This window comes from Oppia nitens, unplaced genomic scaffold (assembly GCF_028296485.1).
Source record: "Oppia nitens isolate AA-2021 unplaced genomic scaffold, nextdenovo-longstitch-racon4-pilon3 scaffold11_pilon_pilon_pilon, whole genome shotgun sequence".
NCBI classification, from domain to species: Eukaryota; Metazoa; Arthropoda; class Arachnida; order Sarcoptiformes; family Oppiidae; genus Oppia; species Oppia nitens.
Genome location: NW_026533190.1, coordinates 2,601,630 through 2,626,119, shown reverse-complemented (window position 1 = coordinate 2,626,119; position 24,490 = coordinate 2,601,630). Strand labels below are relative to the sequence as shown.

At 28.7% G+C, this 24,490-nt stretch overlaps 9 protein-coding genes across 9 annotated transcripts; 2 read left to right on the top strand and 7 right to left on the bottom strand.

Annotated features, from left to right (window-relative positions):
• Nucleotides 1-1,556: 1,556 nt before the first annotated feature.
• On the bottom strand, nucleotides 1,557-3,239 carry LOC128951584 (uncharacterized). Its single transcript, XM_054296835.1, has 2 exons — nucleotides 3,189-3,239; nucleotides 1,557-2,794 (listed from the first exon to the last, which is right to left on the bottom strand). Exon 2 carries the CDS (start codon nucleotides 2,754-2,756, stop codon nucleotides 1,557-1,559), a length of 1,200 nt encoding a protein of 399 aa, XP_054152810.1. The 5' UTR covers nucleotides 2,757-2,794; nucleotides 3,189-3,239.
• Nucleotides 3,138-5,422, top strand: LOC128951575 (uncharacterized). The gene is made up of 6 exons (XM_054296824.1): nucleotides 3,138-3,256; nucleotides 3,376-3,898; nucleotides 3,977-4,276; nucleotides 4,335-4,712; nucleotides 4,767-5,220; nucleotides 5,307-5,422. Exons 1-6 carry the CDS (start codon nucleotides 3,171-3,173, stop codon nucleotides 5,420-5,422), a joined length of 1,857 nt encoding a protein of 618 aa, XP_054152799.1. The 5' UTR covers nucleotides 3,138-3,170.
• A 1,271-nt stretch (nucleotides 5,423-6,693) lies between these two features.
• Nucleotides 6,694-8,859, top strand: LOC128952240 (zinc finger protein 43-like). The gene is made up of 4 exons (XM_054297601.1): nucleotides 6,694-6,741; nucleotides 6,827-7,189; nucleotides 7,260-8,438; nucleotides 8,505-8,859. Exons 2-4 carry the CDS (start codon nucleotides 6,854-6,856, stop codon nucleotides 8,802-8,804), a joined length of 1,815 nt encoding a protein of 604 aa, XP_054153576.1. The 5' UTR covers nucleotides 6,694-6,741; nucleotides 6,827-6,853; the 3' UTR covers nucleotides 8,805-8,859.
• A 348-nt stretch (nucleotides 8,860-9,207) lies between these two features.
• Nucleotides 9,208-11,306, bottom strand: LOC128951567 (zinc finger protein 558-like). The gene is made up of 6 exons (XM_054296816.1): nucleotides 10,697-11,306; nucleotides 10,393-10,629; nucleotides 10,028-10,297; nucleotides 9,781-9,948; nucleotides 9,517-9,628; nucleotides 9,208-9,418 (listed from the first exon to the last, which is right to left on the bottom strand). The coding sequence occupies exons 1-6, from the start codon at nucleotides 11,304-11,306 to the stop codon at nucleotides 9,208-9,210; spliced, it is 1,608 nt and encodes a 535-aa protein (XP_054152791.1).
• A 406-nt stretch (nucleotides 11,307-11,712) lies between these two features.
• LOC128951558 (zinc finger protein 479-like) lies at nucleotides 11,713-13,891 on the bottom strand. The gene is made up of 6 exons (XM_054296808.1): nucleotides 13,204-13,891; nucleotides 12,886-13,122; nucleotides 12,537-12,806; nucleotides 12,246-12,413; nucleotides 12,068-12,179; nucleotides 11,713-11,923 (listed from the first exon to the last, which is right to left on the bottom strand). Exons 1-6 carry the CDS (start codon nucleotides 13,889-13,891, stop codon nucleotides 11,713-11,715), a joined length of 1,686 nt encoding a protein of 561 aa, XP_054152783.1.
• A 551-nt stretch (nucleotides 13,892-14,442) lies between these two features.
• Nucleotides 14,443-16,578, bottom strand: LOC128951547 (zinc finger protein 616-like). Its single transcript, XM_054296797.1, has 6 exons — nucleotides 15,876-16,578; nucleotides 15,557-15,793; nucleotides 15,207-15,476; nucleotides 14,918-15,085; nucleotides 14,746-14,857; nucleotides 14,443-14,653 (listed from the first exon to the last, which is right to left on the bottom strand). Exons 1-6 carry the CDS (start codon nucleotides 16,576-16,578, stop codon nucleotides 14,443-14,445), a joined length of 1,701 nt encoding a protein of 566 aa, XP_054152772.1.
• Nucleotides 16,579-16,963: 385 nt separating this feature from the next.
• LOC128951537 (zinc finger protein 91-like) lies at nucleotides 16,964-19,166 on the bottom strand. The gene is made up of 6 exons (XM_054296787.1): nucleotides 18,425-19,166; nucleotides 18,126-18,362; nucleotides 17,743-18,012; nucleotides 17,456-17,620; nucleotides 17,248-17,359; nucleotides 16,964-17,162 (listed from the first exon to the last, which is right to left on the bottom strand). Exons 1-6 carry the CDS (start codon nucleotides 19,092-19,094, stop codon nucleotides 16,964-16,966), a joined length of 1,653 nt encoding a protein of 550 aa, XP_054152762.1. The 5' UTR covers nucleotides 19,095-19,166.
• Nucleotides 19,167-19,575: 409 nt separating this feature from the next.
• On the bottom strand, nucleotides 19,576-24,275 carry LOC128951525 (zinc finger protein 729-like). The gene is made up of 12 exons (XM_054296776.1): nucleotides 23,622-24,275; nucleotides 23,312-23,548; nucleotides 22,947-23,216; nucleotides 22,660-22,827; nucleotides 22,443-22,554; nucleotides 22,152-22,354; nucleotides 21,075-21,668; nucleotides 20,773-21,009; nucleotides 20,386-20,658; nucleotides 20,099-20,263; nucleotides 19,883-19,994; nucleotides 19,576-19,786 (listed from the first exon to the last, which is right to left on the bottom strand). Exons 1-12 carry the CDS (start codon nucleotides 24,187-24,189, stop codon nucleotides 19,576-19,578), a joined length of 3,150 nt encoding a protein of 1,049 aa, XP_054152751.1. The 5' UTR covers nucleotides 24,190-24,275.
• LOC128952329 (zinc finger protein 729-like) lies at nucleotides 19,761-21,744 on the bottom strand. Its single transcript, XM_054297711.1, has 6 exons — nucleotides 21,075-21,744; nucleotides 20,773-21,009; nucleotides 20,386-20,658; nucleotides 20,099-20,263; nucleotides 19,852-19,994; nucleotides 19,761-19,786 (listed from the first exon to the last, which is right to left on the bottom strand). The coding sequence occupies exons 1-5, from the start codon at nucleotides 21,664-21,666 to the stop codon at nucleotides 19,858-19,860; spliced, it is 1,404 nt and encodes a 467-aa protein (XP_054153686.1). The 5' UTR covers nucleotides 21,667-21,744; the 3' UTR covers nucleotides 19,761-19,786; nucleotides 19,852-19,857.
• Nucleotides 24,276-24,490: the final 215 nt, after the last annotated feature.

Below are 24,490 nucleotides of genomic sequence, written 5' to 3'. Positions count from 1 at the left end.
TATCAAATATTTGATTAAAATTATATATATATCAGGGTTGCGAAAAATTTTTTTTAATCTGTGGGGGTATAGGGGGGAGGTAAAATGGCAAATCTCGAAAAAGCTTGGGGGTATAGGGGGTGTACGATTTTTTTGCATTTTTAAACGACAATTTTTGCCAAATTTGAGTAAATTCCCAATAAATTCCTACTAAATTCCCACTAAAATCCCACTAAATTCCCACTAAATTCCTATTAAATTTTCACTAAATTATCACTATATTTCCAAGAAATTCCCACTAAATTCCCACTAAATTTCCACTAAATTCCCACTAAATTCCCACTAAATTCCCACTAAATTCCCACTAAATTCCCACTAAATTCCCACTAAATTCCCACTAAATTCCCACTAAATTCCCACTAAATTCCCACTAAATTCCCACTAAATTCCCACTAAATTCCCACTAAATTCCCACTAAATTCCCACTAAATTCCCACTAAATTCCCACTAAATTCCCTATAAATTCTACATAAATTCTATTTAACAAGTTTTTATTTAATTATTTTGTTAGGATAAGCTATTTATTTATATTAAAACTTAATTAGAATTTATATTTATGTTTAATACTAAACTTTACATTAATCAAATTATTAAAAATATTATTTTTTACTAAATATTTATAAAATATAAATTTAATTAAGTAATTAAATAAAAATTAATGAATTTTTTATAAAAATTGTTTAGTAATTTTTTAGATTAAAAATACTATTTTAAAATTGTAAAATCTAAATAAAAGTAAAAATATCTAAAGCAATCTAAATATTAATTTATATTTTAAATACATTTAATTATAATTCAAAAATAATTAATAAAATTAATTATTTTGTTATAAATAAATTTATATTAATTTAATTAAAATTATATTTATTGGTTATATTTTATAAATATTTAGTAAAAAACAATTTGTTATAATTATTAAATAATTATTAAATAAAACTAGTATTTTATATTCTGTTAAATAAATATTTTATATTTTATTAAATTTATGTAAAAGTTGTCAGTGGGAAGTGGGCAATAGGCAGTGGGCAATAATTGACTGAATTGCCCACTGGGAGGTGGGCAGTGGGCAATTCAGTCACCACCGAAAAGACAAACAAATTATTCAATTTATTAGACTTTCGGTCAATTTTTTCGCGATTATACTTTAAACTTAATAGTGATAAAAAAAATTAACCACTAAAACAATAATTTCAATAATATATTTTTAAAAATTATTTATAATTTAAATATTGTATATTTATATAATTTTAATCATTAATTTAATTGCAAAAAAATATTATTACTTAAAACAAATAATATACAATAGATTTTTTTTTTTAAATAAATAATAATATTTATATAATAAATATGAAATCATTTATCATTTGAATCAATAAAAAAAATATTTTGTTATAAATTTTTTTTCTAAAAAAAATACAGAATTTAGATTTAAAATATCACAAAAAAACTAAAAAAAATAAATAAATATCAGTTAATAATAGTGACAATTATTGTTCATTTTTTTTATATTTCAATAGCTATTTAGCGGTCTTTTTGCTGACAATAGATTTCTGTGTTTTTGCCGGCTCTTTGACCGACGGTTTTTTGGTCGTATTTGGATCCGATTTGTTGGACGACGACTTACGGCGCAACATTAGAAATGCCAGAAAAGCTATGGCTATGACCGCTACGACAACTACACCTACGATGACGATAATCATGGCTATACTACTACTGTTGCCGCCGTCATCTGTTTGTCCATCACTGGCCGCGGAGGCGTCAGCACTTTCTGAACTACCCGAATCATGTCCGCTGGTCACTGTATCCGACGGTTTCTGGTCTGCAGCATTATTGGACGGCAATGTTGTTTTACCGATGCTGTCTCGCGGTTGACATTCAGGCTGTTTGGTTATCTTCAGAAAGTCCTTAAATATGTCCAATTGTTTACCGTCGGCCGTCACCGGCAGCTTCTGTCTGTTTTGGTCGTTGACCGACACTTTGTAGATCTGGTAGTGAGTCTTGAAGAAGACGAACATCTCGTTGTCATTCTTCACAAATATCGAGTAAATCTTTTCCTTCGACGACAACCAATCGGTTACCGATTCTGCTCTGTAGTCACTATCGGAAAAACCGTTGGGATCTTTGCAAACATAACTACAATCGACTGCCGCCACCTTTGTGTCCATTACAAAGTATAGAAACAGATAGTTAACAGCAAACATGGCATCCATTGGCCGCTGGCCACGAGTATCCGTTGACCAGTCGACATTTGCCCGACCAATACAATTGTCAGTACTGTACGAAATTTGTTTATTTTTCACCCACTGTTTGGTCAGTGCGTCCCACGCCTGTAGCTGATGTACCGAACCGATCAACTGTATGACCCATACCTGTCGCTGTTGCGACTCAATGCCCGGCCCTGACTTATGCGGTGCGCCGTTACAACCCTTCTGTGAGTCGACATAGACGGCCGCATCGGCACCGGTTAGCGGCGGATCAAAAGTGCGTGCATTCTCATCGGTCAAACCGTTCGGCAGGTCTTCCTCTTTGATCCACCAGAAGTGCGATCCACTCGACAGCCAATACATTTGCATTTCATTGACATAAGTGATGGCGTCTATAGTAGAGTTGCGGCACAGATAGCGACTGATGACACAAACCACGACATTATTATTATTACTGATTATTGTTATGACTAACACAACAAATAGAGACAACACTTTTAAATCACTGGACATTATATAATATGTGTATATGTATTCTTCCAGTTGTTTCTCTAAAAGATCCCAAAAAACAATATACAAAACTTTGAATACAAACTATTAATAAAATAAAAGTCAAATTGAATTTGAATCTCAGAAAATCAATTTATTAAAATTATTACAATAATTAATAATCTCGTTTAAACACTTTACTTAATTTAGTTATCTATTAAAACATTGATTATTGTTTTGAAAAATACATTATATCATTCTAAAACATAATCGTTTTATAATAATTTTTTTTGTTGAAAAACACGTAATTTCATGTGTTTGGCGCGTGCAGTCAACAACTGTATTGAATTGTTAGCATTGATTTTTTTACAGAAATTTTTTTAATTCAAATTTGATTTTATTCTCTTATCGATAACTATATCACAACAACAAAACACAATGTATTTAATTACAAACCTGTTTCTCATATTTGTCTTAACATTTTGGTCATCAATTCGCTGTGATTTTGATGAAGAATATGAACGGTATGTCCTCTCCTCTCTCACACACAACTGCAGTGAATCACCAAATTTCATCCATTGATGATCTGACTGGTCATTAATTATCATTAAATTACTTTCATTTGTTTTAATTGAACCATTAGTTTCTGCAAACGTCAGCCAGAATTGGATTCACTTCTTATGCTTCCGGATTCATTGATCTACTCGTTTACCGATTTCTATATGTTTGACGTCTATATGGACGACTCGGATAATAGGTTGGCCCAGGATATGAGTTCCGCTGCATCAATGAAAGACTATTTGCAGATCAGTGTCTTCGGTAATCAGTCGACCGAAGAGTATATAAAAAGTTCATCGATGGTCGACGGTATTGTTGAAATAGTAACACAGGACAGAGCTCGGCCATCTAAGGGACCGGTATTTTATCGGTACACACGTAACAGTATGCGGTCACCGGTAAAATACTTTGAATTGTTGGGTAATAAAACTGCCAAAAAGGTCGCTAAAAGAGATATCAATTTTTTTGTTAGACCCAGATTTGGATCCATTGGGTCCAATAGTTTGGGTAAAATGTTTGATTTTAAGCAGAAATTAGATGATTACAATCAGATTGTCCAACAGTATCCGTTTATTAAGGACATGTCAGCCGATGAAATCAGATATATGGTTAGTCAGAAATCATAGCCATCATCAACATAGAGGAGTAACTCTGGACTTGATTTTTGTTTTAATTTTTCATTACAGACTGTCCACTACATTATGATTAATAATCAAAAGTATGCTATGATTTTCAGTAAATCTGATAACAGACAGCCATTTGTTAGCCTTTATGATGAAAACGGCAAACGATTGACACAATTTCTATTGAACACAACAGTAGTGGCGGCCAGTGTTAAGGGTGTCCGCAGAGGTCGCCGCCCGAGTAGCCGAATATTTACCACATTTCTGTGTTTCGATAAAAATATGTTTGCATTGTTTGATATTACTGTCGTAACTGAACCCGAGTTTGTCATCAGTGACATTAAAAGGACTTCCAGTTATAAGGTATGCGTCAAAAAAATACATAAAACAATCAGTTAGACTAACTATCTTTATTAATTAGTCAAACCAGTTATGGATAGGTTGTCCACAGAGTCTATGCTTAACCACAGTCATCGATGGTTATGTGCCGATCGGTGACACTGAAAATCATTATATATTTAGCGGTAATTACTACTGGAAATGGCGGTCGGCAGGTGGTCACACACCCAACTATAATGATGTCTTTCTACTAAAACCCGATTTTCGTGATATGAGTTCGGCATTCAGGGACAGCAAGTCGGGCACTGTATATATAATTAAAGATAACTCCATTAGAAAATTTGATAACAACTCCAGTAGCGGTTCAAATGATAAAATATCCGACATTTTTCAAGGGTTTGACCAGATTTTCGACACCATTGTCTGTACTAATGACACACAAGTTTGTCATATATTTTCGGTAATAAACTAAGATTTTTTTGTGTACTTTAGATTAAGTTATCTGTTATTATAGGGTGACAAGTATTTTGTATATAATCGTGAGGACAGGGCTATGCGTTTTAAACTGGCCGGACAGGTATCGTTTGACAAATTAGGTTTACCGCCAGCACTGGACTCGGTGTTTGTCGATGAAAACGGCGATAAGATCTACATTAAGAAAAACTACATGTTTTGGACAGAATACGGTATATTACGCAAACGTTATGTTCAGCAACTGTTTGGCTGCGGTATCAAAGACTATCGGAACATCTATTCGTGGTCCGAGTTTGTTGCCGATGCCGATCGCGAAAGTAGAATAGTGTTCAACGAGAGGCCAATCGATATACCGAAGTTTAGTAACGATGATAAAAATGTGGATAAAAACAATACTATATATGTGACCGAAAGTGGAAATAGTAATACCAGTCCAACACAACAGTCTGCTTCAAAATCTGCCGATTTGTCCGATACGAGTCAGTCTATTAATGGTCAGTTCATATACAGTATATACCGTATAATAGGATCTAATTTATGTTAAATTTGTGTTTAAATTTTTTTTTGTATTACCTCCCAGTGCTCATCATCATTATGACTTTCCTATTAGTGGCTCCATTGATAATATATGTTTGTCTACTGTTGGTACCGGTAAATGGTGGCAATAATTCAAGTAAATCCAAAAAATTTCTATAATTATTTTTTAAATATATAAAAATTAAAATATTTATATTATTTATATAAAGCTTAATTATACTGTAGATATTATTATTTATTTATTATAATTATTAAATATAAACTATATAGTTGTATAAACAGTACAATAATATTAGATTGTAAATTATTTAAATATTTAATAAAATATATATTTATTTTTCAATAATTTTTTATTTATTTTTTTTACAAATAATATTTAATTCTATTACAGTATAATATATTTATTACTAATTACTAAAAATGTTTAGTGATATTTATAGAAAACATAATAGTCAGCTGAATATCATATATCAATAGATGAAAACAATTGAAAATATTTAAATTTTAGGTTTTTTAATATACATTGTATACAAAAAAAAATTTTTTTATTACTTAAATGTGTATCAGTCATTACTAATACATATATATTTATTGATAATTTAATTATTTTGTCAAAATAGTTACAGTTTTATGTTATTTAGTAATAGTAATAATAATTATAATTATAATACATTTCAATAGATAGTTTAGGGACAAAATTTTGCTAGGGTTTGCACCATACAAAACATTTTTTTTAAAACCCCAAAAACTTAACGCTTCTAATATAATGATAAAATCACGGCTAATAAATAGCAAATTAGTTAAAATAGCGTAAATAATAAGAAAACATATTATTCAATCAACAGGCCTCGGGTGCGAAAAGTTAGAAAACAATCATTGGTTTAGGTATACATTGACAAACAGCCGGTAATGGCCGGTCTCGTTGTGTCTATTAATATACAAAAATATGGCGTATCGGGTATATTAAACAGTGTGCAGGTGTATCGTAACGTTAAGGGTAACTTATTTTTTCCATTGGATTAACCTATTAAACAAAATAATCAAATATTACGGTACGGATAAACCCTATATTTCCCGTCACACAACAATTTCAAACTTGTGTGACGGGAAATATAGGGTTTATCCGTACCGTAATATTTGATCATTTTGTTTAATAGGTTAATACAATGGAAAAAATATGTTATCCTTAACTTCCAATATACAGTATTATCATTTTAATATTTCACTTTATACAGTATAATATACATGTAATATAAATAATTATTTTTTTATATTATTTGCTGATAAGTTAACAAGTAATTAAATATTAACAAATAGCAATAATGCAATATACAGTTTAATATATATTTATACATATTTTTTTGTGATTATCGTTATGTGTACAATACTGTATATAACTATAAATAGAGGTATGGTTTGCCTATTAAAAGCAATATAATAAGTTTATTGTATATAAACATATTTGCATTTTTAAAAAGGTTTAAATTTATAAAAAAGTTTAAAATATATTTTTATAAAATATATTTAAAAATTCAAAATTTAATTTATATGTTTTTTAATAAGGTAAAATAAATGGAAAAATAACGACTAATGTCCGCACAACCGATGGCCAACATACCCGATACGCCATATTTTTGTATATTAATAGATAATTCTAGACCGGCCACTCCCGACTGTGTCCCGATGTACACCCGAACCAACGATTGTTTTCTAACGTTTCGAACCCTAGACCTGCTCCGGGATCATCTATTGAACGATCATTTGACTAACAGTGTTGCCGATAAAGATGCCGTCGATAAGTTTATGGTACGGCATCTGGAGTACCAGGATCAGCTCATCAAAACTATGTCCGAAAGTATTAAGACTATTCCCGATATGAGTAAAACCATTTACGAGGGCTGTCCCGCATGTGATCGTATTATGAGTGTATGTTTAAAAATAATTAATTTTCTAAAACTAAAAACAATTATTAATTTTTGTTGTTTGATGTGAACAGGTATTCAACATTAGGGATGAGCCGAACGCCAAACACGAACTGGTCATACGTAACATAGATAAAGATTATCCGGAAAGCAATGTCAACCATATTAACCCACATATTAAATATTATCCATTTGAATGTCGTAAGTGTGAGGAAGAGATCAAAAACAGTGATAAAACATCGGATAATGAATATCGAAAAGTGGTTAAAACAGCTGTGAAAGCAAAGATGAAACAACATATTATTGACAAACATTTGCGAACATCGAAACTGGAGAGACACGACTTGGAGGTTGAGGTCGAAAGATGGACACTACAGTTCAAAGTTGAAGAATTGGATAAATTGTTGCGAAAGCCAACAGAGAAATGGATGAACGAGAAGGAGAAAACTGTTGATACATTAAATAACTATCAAATTAAACCGATCGCCGATTTGCTACTGAAGTCGCTTACAGTATCAATAGAACCATCTGTTAGTCATTCGGAATGTCAGGTCATTGCTGAAGAATCATCTGAAGAGGAGGTAAATAATGAAGAGTTCGATGCATTGGCCGACAAATCCCAAGTCTATCCGTGTTTGTTCTGTTTGAAGAAATATAAGACCAGAAACAACGCATTTGACCACTATATGAGACATTTGACCACATATTTGGAGTGTGAGAAATGCAATTTAAAGTTTAAAACTATTGGCGACTTTCGCCACCATAATCGTGATCACAACGACATTAATAATCTCAAGAATTTTCTTGAATACAAAGCTTCCCGCAAATGGGTTAACCGGTTTTCAGAGTATATGAAAAATCCTGAACTTAAAACCCGAACCTGTAGTTTGTTTTGTCCGGTTTGTCAATTTGTGTCCAATGTTTATAATATTGAAGCATTCAATAAACTATCCATTGGTGAGACCATTGAGAGTCATATCTATCATCATTTACAGTATTATCCATACGAGTGCATCGATTGTAGCTATGATGACATCGACACCGAGTTTGTTATGGATGACAGTGCCCGACAACATCTGAAAGATAAACACAATATCAGTGACTATAAGACTTGTGAATTGAGTATCTATTTTATGAAACATAACAATAGTATCAAAAAGTTTGATGAATTAATACCAGAAATAGTTGACATCACACATAAATTGACAAATGAGTTAAAGAAATTATTTACCCCATATCCACATCTAACACAAGTAATAGGATATATCCGTATTGTAAATAATTAATTTGATTTTAATGTTGTTTTGATTTGGGGACAGGTATTCAACATTAGGAATGAGCCGAACGCCAAACATGAACTGGTCATCAGTAATATAGATGAGAACAACAACTTTGTCGACCATATTAACCCACATATTGATTATTATTATTATTATTCAGTTGAATGTAAAAATTGTGGTAAAAAATTGAAGATTAATGATAACACTGCGGCCAATGAGTGCCGAGAATTGGTTAAGACATCCGTCAAAGTAATGATAAAACATATTATTGACAAACACTTGTCGACATCAAAGCAGAAAAGACAGTCCATTCAGACGATGAATATTAATGAAGAATAAATGATATTTTCATTTCCTTATTCTATATGTCTTTACAATGGCTTTTGTAACATAAAAGGCGACTCTTTTAAATAGAGTATAATCATTAAAAAAAATATTTTATTAATATAATTGATTCACCGGTAATATATAAAATTTATTATATTTATACCAGAATATGAAAAATATTATATAAAATATTTATTTAAACAATATATTAATTAACAGTTTGATATTTTGGAAATTTTGATACTTCCGGTAATAGTTTGGTAGGTATACAATCCAATAGTAACTGTATATTATTAAAAACAATAAATAAATACTGTAATATATTAATTTAATTACGTATAATTGACATTTTTTTATATAAAAATATTATATACAATAATAAATACAACAAATACAATACAATTTAGTTTAATCATTAATTGCCGGTCCAGTCCTTATGATGTACTCTCAAATGATGTCTGACATTAGTTTTGTTTGATATCAGTTTATTGCATCCCTTTACCGGACAGTCAACACGTAGCCAACCCGTATGTGAGTGCCTATGAATATCCAAATACTTTTTAGTCTTAAACAGTTTCTTACACTGAGGACAGGGCAGGTGTGGATCGTTATGTAGTTTCATGTGACTGTTTGAATAAAACAGAAAATAAAACAAAAAACTTTCTCATTAGTAAAAACCTTAAACAAAAATTATAACAAATTATGTGTTTATAATTTCAATTACTTTGTCAAATGAGCGGTAAATTTAAACGTTTTGTCACATCCGGGCCAATGACACGCATGTGTGCGGGGTATGTCCTCATGCATTCTCACCATATGTTTCTTCAATAGATATTCTTTTTAAAATTAAATAAATTATTAATATAAATATAAAATTTAATAAACATTTATAAAAATAATATTAATTAGTATAGAAATTATTTTAATAAGTATAATATTTAATTACCGGTAATAATAAAAATAATATTTAGTATAGTTAGTAAATTACCTTGTTTAGATCGAAACTCGCAACCAGGCCATTGGCACCGGTAGTCATATTTATCGCTGTGAACAATCTGGTGTCTACTGAGACTATTTTTGGTGGTCGTCCGATAGTCACATCCGGGCCAATCACACACATAGTCACGGATACGTAAATGTTTGCTTTTTTTATGCACTGAAAAATACATAATTATATAAATTAGATACAAAAAAAAATTAAAACATTTCTGTTAAATATGTATCTCTGGACATACCTGTGACTAATGACTTATTTGGTGATTTAAACAGACAGTCCTCCCAATCGCAGTAATAATACGGAACTGATGATCCGATGCCATGATGTAGACGTTTGTGAACAAAAAGTGATTTACTATTACTATACGATTTGTCACACATATCGCACTCAATAAGCTTAGATGGTTTTACATTGTGATGCACGCGCAACACGTGTTGTTTGAGAACCGACTTATTTTGTATATATTTTTGGCAATATTTACATTGAAATTTGGATAAAGTTTCGGCGACTACCGTAATGTAAAAAAAAATAATTAAAAATTTATTAATTATTTAATATTTTTAATTACTTTAAGGCAAAAACAATATGAAAAAATATCACTACTCTTAGATTTTCGTCGATCACTTAATTGATCCAATCCTTGGCCAACATAAAAATGTTTAATATTTTTATGTTTCCTTAAACTGTCGTAACTGAACACATTCTGACCACAAATGTGACACTTGTATGGCTTAATGTTGAGATGATATCGGTTGACGTGTGACTCAAAATCTTCAAATCTATTGCTTTTATAATCACATCTTTTGCATTGATAACTGCCATCATTGGTAAGTGTGTCGTCTGTTTACATCATTTAACAAATTAAATGATTATAACTATCAAAATATCAAATAAACAAATGAAATACTTTTTAGTTGTTTTCTTCGTTTGTCATATTCATCACTAAATAGTTTTATATGTTTCATACTTTTAACTGTCTGTCCATTGCTGTCATTATCATCTGTTACTTCATCGACAGCTTTTAAAATGGTTTTATTGTTACTCTTGAATTCAATCTTTAAATTTTTCTTAGTTTTCTTCAATGTTTTTATACTTGTTTTATATGATTTATAACTATCAGAATCTGTAACCTCTTTAACACATCTTTTATTTGTTTTCTTCAACTTTTGTAAACTTTTAGATTTCATGTTTTTCTTTACATTTTTATCACAGTCTTTATCATCACTCTTAACATCAGTTGAGTTATCAATTGTCTTACTCTTCAATTGTGTCTCCAATTCACTGATTCTGTCTTTTATGACATCATTTTGTTGACAAACAATACATGTCTTCACATTTGTCACTAAATCGTTGACCACTTCTTCATAAAATTCAATTTCTTTGACAAGTCTTTCATTTTGTTTAACCACTTCTTCAAACACGTCGTTCACATCAATCGTGACACTCATGTCTTGTGTTTTACGACTTCCATGTCTTCCAAGTCTTGTATGCCTTATATTATCATTACTTTGATTCATGTCTTGCCATTAAATCATTTCAAACTTCAATTTTTTTTAAATGACTAAAAATCAAAAACATTTGAAATGTAAACACAATTTTGTCAACAAATATATCAAAATATTCATCAATAATGTCAACAAATGTTTATGATATAAAAGTACAAAAATAATTAATTAAAAGTAATCTTTAGTTAATTTAATTAAATATTTTAATTAAAAAACTAAATTGATATGAATTGTTGATGAATTGGATGAAATTATCAAAATAATAAATAGTGAAAATAAATGCCATTCATTATTCAAATATGAAATATCTTTTAATCACAAATAAACAAATGGATAGTAAAATAATTACTAACAGTAATGTAATGTAATTTTATTTTATTTTTATTATATAAAAATTGTTTAATAATTTGTTTAATAACTAATTGCCGGTCCAGTCCTTGTGATGTGCTTTCATATGATGTCTGATATTATTTTTGGACGATATCTCTATATTACATCCCTTTATCGGACACATCACACGTAGACTTCCCGTATGTGTTGCCACATGAAGACCCAAATACCTCTTAGTCGTAAACAGTTTGTTACAGTGAGGACACGGCAGATGTGGTTTGTTATGTATTTTCATGTGACTGTTTGAATTAAAAAACTTTTTCATTAGTCATATGTCTGGTTAATAGAAATACAATTACCGTAATAACAGTAATTTATTAGTTTTAATTAAGCCATAATTTATTCAAACAATAAAAAAATTAATTATAAATATTTTTAAATACGTAGTTAAATCTTTGGTAAATTTAAACATTTTATCACATCCGGGCCAATGACACCTCACTGTGCGGGGTATGTCCTCGTGAACTCTTTCCATATGTATTTTCAATCGCTCCACTTTAATAAATATATATATATTTAATTACCGGTAATTGTAATTAAAAAAAAAACTATTTACTGTACCAAATTTAGCTTGATAATCACAACCGGGCCATTGGCACCGGTAATCATAAACATCGATGTGAATGACTTTATGTTTATCCAGATTAGTTTTGGTTGCCGTCCGAAAGTCACATCCGGGCCAATCACACACATAGTCACGGATACCTAAATGTTTTCTTTTTTTATGCACTGCAAGATTGTGTTGGATATTAATGAATAATTATATATATATATATACCGGTAATTATTTAGCTAAAATTACTAAACAATTAATTAGTTTAATTACGTATAGCTTCTCCTAACAACACATACCTGAAACCATTGAAATATTTGTTGTCTTAAACTGACAGTCCTCCCAATCGCAGTAATAATACGGTAACTTCGGTCCAATGCCGTGATGTAAACGTTTATGTGTGTAAAGTGTAGTCTTATTGCTATACCATTTGTCACACATATCGCACGCAATAGTATTAGTCGGTTTCATGTTTTGATGCACGCGCGACACGTGTCGTTTAAGCTTTAACTCACAGTGTATAAACTTTTGACAATATTGACACTGAAATTTCGATAAAGTTACGGCGACTAAAATAAAAATATTAAAAATATAATATTTATTGATTATCTAATTTAAAAAAAAAAATTATTATAAACTTATTAATACTTTGAGATTTTCGTTTATCACTTAATTGATCCAAACCTTGACCAAAACAATAGTGTTTACGACTCTTATGTTTCCTTAAACTGTCGTAACCGACAAAATATTCGCTACAAATGTGACACTTATATGGCTTAATGTTTAGATGCAGTCGATTGACGTGTGCCTCAAAATCTACAAATTTAATGCTTTTATAATCACATGTCTGGCACTGATAGCTGCCATCACCAGTAAGTGTGTCATCTGTTAAAGTATTGTTCGGGTTTATCATTAAATTTTAATAATAAATATTTTTCATGAATATTGAAATATTACTMTAAATACCTCTTAATTTCTGTCTTTTTTCTTGATATTCATTACTATATAATTTCATACGTTTTCCACTTTTAATTACTTTGTTGTTATTGTCTTTAATTTTGTCGACATTTCTTAAAATGAGTTTCTCTTTTCTTTTAGTTTTCTTCAAAGTCTTTGATTTTATGTGTTTTTCAGTTTTATTGTAATTACTTTTATTGTCTTCAACTTCATTGACATCTCTTATAATAATTTTCTCGTTTCTCTTATTTGATTTCATAGATGTCTTATTTATCTTTGAATTTGTTGTCCAACTTCTATCTGATTCGTTGTCGTCATCACTGCTATCAGAATCTGTAAACTCTTTAACAAATTTTTTATTTAATTTTTGTAAATCTTTTGTTTTTAATCTGTTATCGCAGTCATTATCATCACTCTTAACATTACTCGAGTTATCGATTGTTTTACTCTTCAAATGTGTCACCAAATCACTGATTCTGTTATTTATAGCATTATTTTGTTGACAAACAATACATTTCTTCACATTTGATATCAAATCATTGACCACTTCTTCATAAAATTCAATTTCTTTGACAAGTCTTTCATTTTGTTTAACCACTTCTTCAAACACGTCGTTCACATCAATCGTTACAATCATGTCTTGTCTTTTATGTCTTCCAAGTCTTGTATGTCTTATATTATCATTACTTTGATTCATGTCTTGTCTTAAATCACTTCAAAACATAATTTAATAACAAATTTTTGACACAAAATCCAAAACATTTGAAATGTAAACACAATTTTGTCAACAAATATACCAAATATTCATCAATAATGTCAACAAATATTTATGATATGTAAAGAAAATAACTATTGAAATGTAAATTTTAGTTTTAATAAATTTCTATTAAATTATTAATTAAATACATTAATATGTATCTAAATCTTAAATATAAATATTTTATAAAACCTCACTTTTGCATTGTTTTATATAAAAATATTAATTTCAATATTAATTCGTTTAGTACGAGTAAAACAAATAATATAATATAATTTAATTATTTTAAATATTTTATTTTTCTTATACAATATTATATATACAATCAAATAAATACAAATTACTAGTCCTTGTGATGTACTTTCATATGATGTCTCATATTATTTTTTGATGATTACAAAGTTAACAAAAAACTACTGAATAATGTAATTAAATAATTTAAAAATTTTAAAAAATTTCTTATACAATATTACAGTAATAAAAGCAAATAACTAATTGCCGGTACAGTTCTTGTGATGTACTCTCATATGATGTCTGATATTATTTTTTGATGATATTTCTATATTACATCCCTTTATCGGACAAATCACACGTAGACTTCCTGTATGTGTTGCCACATGAAGATTCAAATACTCTTTAGTCGTAAACAGTTTGTTACAGTGAGGACACGGCAGATGTGGTTTGTTATGTATTTTCATATGTCTGGTTAATAGATACAAAATTTTTTTTAAAAATGTTTAATTATTTAATACTTATTATTTCCAATAAGTTATGTTATATTTATATTCAAATACTTTGTCAAACTATATGCAAATTTAAACGTTTTATCACATCCGGGCCAATGACACTTCATTGTGCGGGGTATGTCCTCGTGAACTCTTTCCATATGTTTTTTCAATCGCTCCACTTTAATAAATATATATATATTTAATTACCGGTAATTGTATTAAAAAATATTTACCCTACCATATTTAGCTTGATATTCACAACCGGGCCATTGGCACCGGTAGTCGTAAACATCGCTGTGAATGAATTTATGTTTATTGAGATTAGTTTTGGTGGCCGTCCGAAAGTCACATCCGGGCCAATCACACATAATATCACGGATAACTAAATGTTTGCTTTTTTTATGCACTGCAAGATTGTGTTGGATATTAATTAATAATTATATATAATTATATATCGGTAATTATTTTCGTTAAAATTACTAAACAGTTAATTAGTTTAATTACGTATGGCTTCTCCTAACACATACCTGAAACCATACATTTATTTGTTGTCTTAAACTGACAGCCCTCCCAATCGCAGTAATAATACGGTAACTTCGGTCCAATGCTGTGATGTAAACGCTTATGTATGACAAGTGAACAGCTATTTCTATAGGATTTGTCACACATATCGCACGCAATAGTTTTAGTCGGTTTCACGTTATGATGCACGTGCAACACGTGTCGTTTAAGCTCTGACTTGCAGTGTAAAAACTTTTGACAATATTGACACTGAAATTTCGATAAAGTTTCGGCGACTAAAATAAAAATATTAAAAATTTTCAATATTTATTGATTATATATTTTTTTTTTAAAATTATTACAAACTTATTAATACTTTGAGATTTTCGTTTATCACTTAATTGATCCAAACCTTGGCCAACATAATAGTGTTTGCGACTCTTATGTTTCCTTAAACTGTCGTAACCGACAAAATGTTCGCTACAAATGTGACACTTATATGGCTTAATGTTTAGATGCAGTCGATTGACGTGTGTCTCAAAATCTGGAAATTTAATGCTTTTATAATCACATGTCTGGCACTGATAGCTGCCATCACCAGTAAGTGTGTCATCTGTTAAAGTATTGTTCGGGTTTATCATTAAATTGTAATAATAAATATTTTTCATGAATATTAAAATCAATTAATAAAATACCTTTTAATTTCTGTCTTTTTTCTTGATATTCATTACTATATAATTTCATACGTTTTCCACTTTTAATTACTTTGTTGTTATTGTCTTTAATTTTGTCGACATTTCTTAAAATGATTTTGTCTTTTCTCTTAAGATTTTTCTTAGTTTTCTTTGATTTTATGTGTTTTTCAGTTTTATTGTAATTACTTTTATTGTCTTCAACTTCATTGACATCTCTTATAATAATTTTATCGTTTCTCTTATTTGATTTCATAGATGTCTTCTTTATATTTGCATTTGTTGTCCAACTTCTATCTGATTCGTTGTCATAATCACTGGTATCAGAATCTATAATCTCTTTAACACAACTTTTCTTTGATTTTTGTAATTTTTTTGTCTTCAGATTTGTTTTCAAATTGTTATCGCAGTCATTATCATCACTCTTAACATTACTTGAGTTATCGATTGTTTTACTTTTCAAATGTGTCTCCAATTCACTGATTCTGTCTTTTATGACATCATTTTGTTGACAAACAATACATTTCTTCACATTTGTTATCAAATCGTTGACCACTTCTTCATAAAATTCAATTTCTTTGACAAGTCTTTCATTTTGTTTAACCACTTCTTCAAACACGTCGTTCACATCAATCGTTACAATCATGTCTTGTCTTTTATATCTTCCAAGTCTTGTATGTCTTATATTATCATTACTTTGATTCATGTCTTGTCTTAAATCACTTCAAAACATAATTTAATAACAAATTTTTGACTTCAAATCCAAACAAAACATTTGAAATGTAAACACAATTTTGTCAACAAATATACCAAATATTCATCAATAATGTCAACAAATATTTACATAGTTTTATAATTTGATGTAAATTTCTATTAAATTATTAATTAAATACATTAATATGTATATAAATCCTGAATATAAAGATTTTATAAAACCTCACTTTTGCATTGTTTTATATAAAAATGTTAATTTCAATATTAATTCCTTTAGTACGAGTAAAATAATTATTACAAATAATATAATTTAATTATTTTAAATATTTTATTTTTCTTATACAATATTATATATACAATCAAATAAATACAAATTACTAGTCCTTGTGATGTGCATTCATATGATGTCTCATATTATTTTTTGATGATATCTGTATATTACATCCCTTTATCGGACACATAACACGTAGACTTCCTGTATGTGTTGCCACATGAAGACCCAAATACTTCTTAGTCGTAAACAGTTTGTTACAGTGAGGACACGGCAGATGTGGTTTATTATGTATTTTCATGTGACTGGTTAATAGATACAAAAAAAATTAAAAAAATTATTTAATACTTATTATTTCCAATAAGTTATGTTATATTTATATTCAAATACTCTGTCAAACTATAGGCAAATTTAAACGTTTTGTCACATCCGGGCCAATGACACGCATGTGTTCGGGGTATGTCCTCATGAATTCTCTTCATATGTTTCTTTATTTGGTACTCTTGAATGAATGAACAACAAATAAAATGATAATTAACAACAAAATATTATAATAAACATAAATACAAAAAAATATCGGTAATTATATTTATCGTACCATTTTTAGCTTTATAGTCACAACCGGGCCATTGGCACCGGTGGTCATAATTATCGGTATGAGTTTGCTTATGGATTTCAAGACTATAACTAGTATACATCCGTATTTCACAACCTGGCCAATCACACGCATAGTCACGGATACCTAAATGTCTTTTTTTATGCACTGTAAGAGTTTGTGTAGATATTAATTAATACTTAATATAAATTTATATAAAATTATTTTCAACAAAAAAACAATTTTCAATTACGGTATGTGCGCTTCTCCGACATACATACTGTACATACCTCCAAGTAATGTAAAATTTACTGATTTATATTGACAGCCCTCCCAATCGCAGTAAAATATCGGTAATTTTTTTCCGATGCCGTGATAAAAACGTTTATGTTTGATAAGTGTAGTCCTATTACTATAAAATTTTTCACACAAATCGCATGAAATAGTTTTAGACGATTTTACGTTGTGATGCACGCGCGCCACGTGTTGTTTGAGATCCGACTCGGAGTGTATAAATTTTTGACAATATTGACACTTAAATTTCGATAAAATTTGGGCGACTGAAATAAAAATTATTAATAAAAAATTAGAGATTTATTAGTTATTTAATTAAACAAAATCATTAATAATTAGTGTACCGTAAGTGGTAAACAAATAAAAAATTTATTAATACTTTGAGATTTTCGTTTATCACTTAATTGATCCAAAGCTTGGCCGACATAAAAGTGTTTGAGACTCTTATGTCGTCTTAAAGTGTCGTAACCGACTAAATGGTCGCCACAAATGTGACACTTGAATGGCTTAATGTTTAGATGATATCGGTTGACATGTGTCTCAAAATCTATAAATTTAATGCTTTTATAATCACATGTCTGGCACTGATAGTTGCCATCACTGGTAAGTCCATCATCTGTTTGGATGTAATTTGTATTTATTATTAAATATTATTATTAAAATCAATAAATTAAATACCTTTTAATTTCTGTCTTTTTTCTTCATATTCATCACTATATAATTTGATTTGTTTTTCAGTTTTAATTGTTTTGATTTTATTGTTCTTAACTTTATTGACATCTTTTAAAATAATTTTCTTTGTTTTCATATGTTTTCCACTTTTAATTGTTTTGCTTTTAATGTCTTTAACTTTCTCGACATCTTTTAATATAATTTTCTCGTTTTTCTTATTTGATTTCATAGATGTCTTTATCTTTGCATTTGTTGTCCAACTTCTATCTGATTCGTTGTCATCATAACTGCTATCAGAATCTGTAACCTCTTTAACACAAATTTTCTTTGATTTTTGTAATCTTTTTGTCTTTGGATTTGTTTTCAAATTGTTATCGCAGTCATTGTATTCATTCTTAACTTTAATTGATTTATCGATTGTCTTACTATTCAAATGTGTCTCCAATTCACTGATTCTGTCTTTTATGACATCATTTTGTTGACAAACAATACATTTCTTAACATTTGTTATCAAATCGTTGACCACTTCTTCATAAAATTCAATTTCTTTGACAAGTCTTTCATTTTGTTTAACCACTTCTTCAAACACGTCGTTTACATCAATCGTGACACTCATGTCTTGTCTTTTATATCTTCCAAGTCTTGTATGTCTTATATTATCATTACTTTGATTCATGTCTTGTCATTAAATAATTTCAAACATAATTTAATCAAAAATTTTTGACACAAAATACAAAACATTTGAAATGTAAACACAATTTTGTCAACAAATATACCAAATATTCATCAATAATGTCAACAAATATTTATTATATGTAAAGAAAATAACGATTGAAAACAATGTTTATAATCTAAATCTAATGTAATCTCACTTTAGATATATTATTTGAATTTTAGTCGATATATACAATGATTTATTATATTACCGTAAATTAAAATATTTTTTAATTTAAAACTACCGATAAACCAAAATTATTATAAAAATTTAAGTAACGATAACTATTGAAAGTATAAAACTATTAAAATGTATAAAAATCTGATATCAAATATTTTTTTTTTAAATATTACCGATAATGTATTATAATTTAATTATTTATAAAATTTATTTTTCTTATTTATATACATATTATACTGTATTATATACATTAATGAAAAAACTATTTGCCGGTACAGCCCTTGTGATGTACTTTCAAATGTTGTCCGATATTAGCTTTGGACGATATCTGTATATTACATCCCTTTACCGGACACGACACACGTATACTTCCCGTATGGATTCCCATATGATTACTCAAATATTGTTTAGTCGTAAACAGTTTGGTACAGTAAGGACAGGGCAGATGTGGTTTGTTATGTGTTTTCATATGTCTGGTTAATAGATACAAAAAAAACAATTTTTAAAAATGTTTAATTATTTAATACTTATTATTTACAATAAGTTATGTTATATTTATATTCAAATACTTTGTCAAACTATAGGCAAATTTAAACGTTTTGTCACATCCGGGCCAATGACACGCATGTGTTCGGGGTATGTCCTCATGAATTCTTTTCATATGTTTCTTTATTTGGTACTCTTGAATGAATGAACAACAAAAAAATGATAATTAACAACAAAATATTATAATAAACATAAATACAAAAAAAAATATCGGTAATTAATATATATATTTATAGTACTATTTTTAGCTTTATAGTCACAACCGGGCCATTGGCACCGGTCGTCATTATTATCGGTATGAATTAGCTTATGGATTTCAAGACTAGAACTAGTATACGTCCGTATTTCACAACCGGGCCAATCACACGCATAGTCACGGATACCTAAATGTCTTTTTTTATGCACTGTAAGAGTTTGTGTAGATATTAATTAATACTTAATATAAATTTATATAAAATTATTTTCAACAAAAAAAACAATTTTCAATTACGGTATGTGCGCTTCTCCGACATACATACATACATACCTTCAAGCATTGTACTATTTACTGATTTATACTGACAGCCCTCCCAATCGCAATAAAATATCGGTAATTTTTTTCCAATGCCGTGATAAAAACGTTTATGTTTGATAAGTGTAGCCCTATTACTATAAAATTTTTCACACAAATCGCATGAAATAATAGTTTTAGACGATTTTACGTTGTGATGCACGCGCGCCACGTGTTGTTTGAGATCTGACTCGCAGTGTATAAATTTTTGACAATATTGACACTGAAATTTCGATAAAGTTTGGGCGACTGAAATAAAAATTATTAATAAAAAAATTAGAGATTTATTAGTTATCTAATTTAAAAAAATCATTAATAATTAGTGTACCGTAAGTGGTAAACAAATAAAAAATTTATTAATACTTTGAGATTTTCGTTTATCACTTAATTGATCCAACGCTTGGCCAACATAATAGTGTTTGAGACTTTTATGTCGTCTTAAATTGTCGTAACCGACAAAATGGTCGCCACAAATGTGACACTTGAATGGCTTAATGTTTAGATGATATCGGTTGACATGTGTCTCAAAATCTATAAATTTTATGCTTTTATAATCACATGTCTGGCACTGATAGCTGCCATCACTGGTAAGTCCATTATCTGTTTGGATGTAATTCGTATTTATCATTAAATATTATTATTATTAAAAACAATTAATAAAATACCTTTTAATTTCTGTCTTTTTTCTTCATATTCATCGCTATATAATTTGATTTGTTTTTCAGTTTTAATTGTTTTGCTTTTAATGTCTTTAACTTTCTCGACATCTTTTAATATAATTTTCTCGTTTCTCTTATTTGATTTCATAGATGTCTTTACCTTTGAATTTGTTGTCCAACTTCTATCTGATTCGTTGTCATCATAACTGATATTAGAATCTGTAACCTCTTTAACACATCTTTTGTTTGATTTTTGTAATCTTTTTGTCTTAAGATTTGTTTTTAATTTGTTATCGCAGTCTTTGTATTCACTCTTAACTTTAATTGATTTATCGATTGTCTTACACTTCAAGTGTGTCTCCAATTCACTGATTCTGTCTTTTATGACATCATTTTGTTGACAAACAATACATGTCTTAACATTTGTTATCAAATCGTTGACCACTTCTTCATAAAATTCAATTTCTTTGACAAGTCTTTCATTTTGTTTAACCACTTCTTCAAACACGTCGTTCACATCAATCGTGACACTCATGTCTTGTCTTTTATGTCTTCCAAGTCTAGTATTATGTCTTATATTATCATTACTATCATTCATGTCTTAAATCATTTCAAAACATAATTTAATAACAAATTTTTGACACAAAATCCAAAACATTTGAAATGTAAACACAATTTTGTCAACAAATATACCAAATATTCATCAATAATGTCAACAAATATTTATGATATGTAATGAAAATAACGATTGAAAACAATACAGTATTTATAAACTAAATTTAATGTAATCTAACTTTAAATATATTATTTGAATTTTACTCCATATATATAATGATTTTTTATATTAAATTATTAAAATTTTTATTTAAAACTACCGATAAACCAAAATTATTACAAAAATTTAAGTAACGATAACTATTGAAAGTACAAAAGTATTAAAATGTATAAAAATCCAACATCTGATATAAAATAGTTTTAAAAAAAAAAATATTACCGATAATGCAATTTAATTATTTATAAAATTTATTTTTCTTATTTATATACATATTATACTGTATTATACATTAATGAAAAACTATTTGCCTGTCCATCCCTTGTGATGTACTTTCAAATGTTGTCCGATATTAGCTTTGGACGATATCTGTATATTACATCCCTTTACCGGACACGACACACGTATACTTCCCGTATGGATTCCCATATGATTACTCAAATATTGTTTAGTCGTAAACAGTTTGTTACAGTAAGGACAGGGCAGATGTGGTTTGTTATGTGTTTTCATATGTCTGGTTAATAGAAATACAATTAAATACAATATATGATTATCAGTACATATTATTTCCAATGAATTTATAACTATATATTTTAAAATACTTTGTCAACTCAGCGGGAAATCTAAACGATTTATCACATCCGGGCCAATGACACGACAGTGTGCGGGGAATATCCTTATGGACATTATTTGTGTGTCTTTTTAAACAATACTCTTAAATAAAAATAATTTTTTAAAATTAAATTAATGTCAAAAATAAATTCACAATAAAATAAACAAATTAACGGTTAATTTAAAATAAAAAATAATAATAATTACCACTTTTGGTGCGAAACTCACAACCTGTCCATTGGCACAGGTAGTCATAATTATTGCTGTGAACGAGTTGACTATGTTTAGTAATATCACTTCTGGCGAATGCCCGATACTCACATCCGGGCCAATCACACGCATAGTCGCGGATACCTAAATGTCTTTTTTTATGCACTGCAACATTGTGTCCGATATTTTAATAAATAATAAATAATGTATATAAATATTTATACTATTATTATTATTATTATTATTTAGTTAAATTAAAATTTCGTATATCTATGACTACATACCTGAAACCATACATCTATTTGCTGTCTTAAACTGACAGCCCTCCCAATCGCAGTAATAAAACGGTAACTTTTCTCCGATACCGTGTTTTAAACGTTTATGTGTTATAAGTGTATTACTATTACTATACGATTTGTCACACATATCGCATGCAATCGTTTTAGTTGGTTTCACTTTGTGATGCGCGTGCAATACGTGTCGATTAACATTTGACTGACTGCTCATAAACTGTGGACACAATTGACATTGATATTTCGATAATGTTTCGGCAACTATAAAATATTTTTCAAAATTATTTTTAAAATTAAATAAATAAATAGTTTAAAATAAATGTGAAAAAAACAAAAATAAAAACTCCAATCAATACTTTGAGATTTTCGTTTATCACTTAATTGATCCAATCCTTGGCCAACATAATAATGTTTGCGACTCTTATGTCGTCTTAAAGTGTCATTACTACTAAAATGTTTGCCACAAATATCACAATTGTATGGATTAATGTTGAGATGATATCGGTTGACGTGTGCCTCAAAATCAATAAATCTAACGCTTTTATAATCACATGTCTGGCAATAATAGTGACCATCACTGCTAAGTGTTTCATCTGTTTGGGTATTAATTCTTATCATTAGATTTTAATAATAAATATTATCCTAAAAAATCAATTAATTAAATACCTTTTAATTTCAGTCTTTTTTCTTCATACTCATCACTGTATGGTTTGATTTGATTCACATTTTTAACTTTATGTCCATCTCTTGAAATGGTTTTCTCTTTTTTCTTCTTTGGATTTTTCTTAGTTTTCTTCAATGTTTTTACATTTCTTTTCACACTTCTATCCGTGTCTTTGTCCTCATCACTGGTATCAGAGTCTGTAACCATTTTAATACATCTTTTAGTTATTTTCTTCAACTTTTGTAAACCTTTTGTTTTTAAATTTTTATTGCAATCTTTTTCATCACTTTTAACATCAGTTGAGTTATCGATTGTCTTACTCTTCAAGTGTGTCTCCAATCGATTGATTCTGTCATTTATGACATCATTTTGTTGACAAACAATACATTTCTTCACATTTATCACCAAATCGTTGACCACTTCTTCATAAAATTCAATTTCTTTGACAAGTCTTTCATTTTGTTTAACCACTTCTTCAAACACGTCGTTCACATCAATCGTGACACTCATGTCTTGTGTTTTACGACTTCCAAGTCTTGTTTGTCTTATATTATCATTACTTTGATTCATGTCTTGTCTTAAATCACTGCAAAATTAATTTCAATAAAAAAATTTTGACTTAAAATCCAAAACATTTCAAACGTAAACACAATTTTGTCAACAAATATATCCAAAACATTCATCAATAATGTCATAAAAAATGTCTTAATTTTTTAAATACTGTATAAACTGTATGTAAAGAAAATAACGATTTAAAGTAAATTTAATGTTTACCGTAAATATATTATTTAATTTTTATATTATGATATATACTGTACAATTTTTTTCAATTAAATTAAATTATTGATATTAATATTTTTAAGTAAACCAA

Excerpts from the sequence above, each read along its gene's own strand:
- LOC128951584 (XM_054296835.1), bottom strand. The coding sequence starts at position 2,756 with ATGTCCAGTGATTTAAAAGTGTTGTCTCTATTTGTTGTGTTAGTCATA.
- LOC128951575 (XM_054296824.1), top strand. The coding sequence starts at position 3,171 with ATGTATTTAATTACAAACCTGTTTCTCATATTTGTCTTAACATTTTGG. Across the intron at positions 3,899-3,976 it reads CCGATGAAATCAGATATATG|ACTGTCCACTACATTATGAT; the intron begins GTTAGTCAGAAA and ends TTTTCATTACAG. Across the intron at positions 4,713-4,766 it reads AAGTTTGTCATATATTTTCG|GGTGACAAGTATTTTGTATA; the intron begins GTAATAAACTAA and ends CTGTTATTATAG.
- LOC128952240 (XM_054297601.1), top strand. The coding sequence starts at position 6,854 with ATGTCCGCACAACCGATGGCCAACATACCCGATACGCCATATTTTTGT. Across the intron at positions 7,190-7,259 it reads CATGTGATCGTATTATGAGT|GTATTCAACATTAGGGATGA; the intron begins GTATGTTTAAAA and ends TGATGTGAACAG. Across the intron at positions 8,439-8,504 it reads CATATCCACATCTAACACAA|GTATTCAACATTAGGAATGA; the intron begins GTAATAGGATAT and ends ATTTGGGGACAG.
- LOC128951567 (XM_054296816.1), bottom strand. The coding sequence starts at position 11,306 with ATGAATCAAAGTAATGATAATATAAGGCATACAAGACTTGGAAGACAT. Across the intron at positions 10,298-10,392 it reads TGATCGACGAAAATCTAAGA|TCGCCGAAACTTTATCCAAA; the intron begins GTAGTGATATTT and ends ACATTACGGTAG. Across the intron at positions 9,629-9,780 it reads CGAGTTTCGATCTAAACAAG|AATATCTATTGAAGAAACAT; the intron begins GTAATTTACTAA and ends AATTTTAAAAAG.
- LOC128951558 (XM_054296808.1), bottom strand. The coding sequence starts at position 13,891 with ATGAATCAAAGTAATGATAATATAAGACATACAAGACTTGGAAGACAT. Across the intron at positions 12,414-12,536 it reads AAATATTTCAATGGTTTCAG|TGCATAAAAAAAGAAAACAT; the intron begins GTATGTGTTGTT and ends ACAATCTTGCAG. Across the intron at positions 12,180-12,245 it reads TGATTATCAAGCTAAATTTG|TGGAGCGATTGAAAATACAT; the intron begins GTACAGTAAATA and ends TATTTATTAAAG.
- LOC128951547 (XM_054296797.1), bottom strand. The coding sequence starts at position 16,578 with ATGAATCAAAGTAATGATAATATAAGACATACAAGACTTGGAAGATAT. Across the intron at positions 15,794-15,875 it reads AAAAAGACAGAAATTAAAAG|ATGACACACTTACTGGTGAT; the intron begins GTATTTTATTAA and ends ATACTTTAACAG. Across the intron at positions 14,858-14,917 it reads TGAATATCAAGCTAAATATG|TGGAGCGATTGAAAAAACAT; the intron begins GTAGGGTAAATA and ends TATTTATTAAAG.
- LOC128951537 (XM_054296787.1), bottom strand. The coding sequence starts at position 19,094 with ATGAATCAAAGTAATGATAATATAAGACATACAAGACTTGGAAGATAT. Across the intron at positions 17,621-17,742 it reads AAATTTTACATTACTTGGAG|TGCATAAAAAAAGACATTTA; the intron begins GTATGTACAGTA and ends AAACTCTTACAG. Across the intron at positions 17,163-17,247 it reads TTTGCCTATAGTTTGACAGA|TCACATGAAAATACATAATA; the intron begins GTATTTGAATAT and ends TCTATTAACCAG.
- LOC128952329 (XM_054297711.1), bottom strand. The coding sequence starts at position 21,666 with ATGAATGATAGTAATGATAATATAAGACATAATACTAGACTTGGAAGA. Across the intron at positions 21,010-21,074 it reads AAAAAGACAGAAATTAAAAG|ATAATGGACTTACCAGTGAT; the intron begins GTATTTTATTAA and ends ACATCCAAACAG. Across the intron at positions 19,995-20,098 it reads TGACTATAAAGCTAAAAATA|AGTACCAAATAAAGAAACAT; the intron begins GTACTATAAATA and ends CATTCATTCAAG.
- LOC128951525 (XM_054296776.1), bottom strand. The coding sequence starts at position 24,189 with ATGAATCAAAGTAATGATAATATAAGACAAACAAGACTTGGAAGTCGT. Across the intron at positions 22,555-22,659 it reads TGAGTTTCGCACCAAAAGTG|AGTATTGTTTAAAAAGACAC; the intron begins GTAATTATTATT and ends TTTTTATTTAAG. Across the intron at positions 19,787-19,882 it reads TTTGCCTATAGTTTGACAAA|ACATATGAAAACACATAACA; the intron begins GTATTTGAATAT and ends TCTATTAACCAG.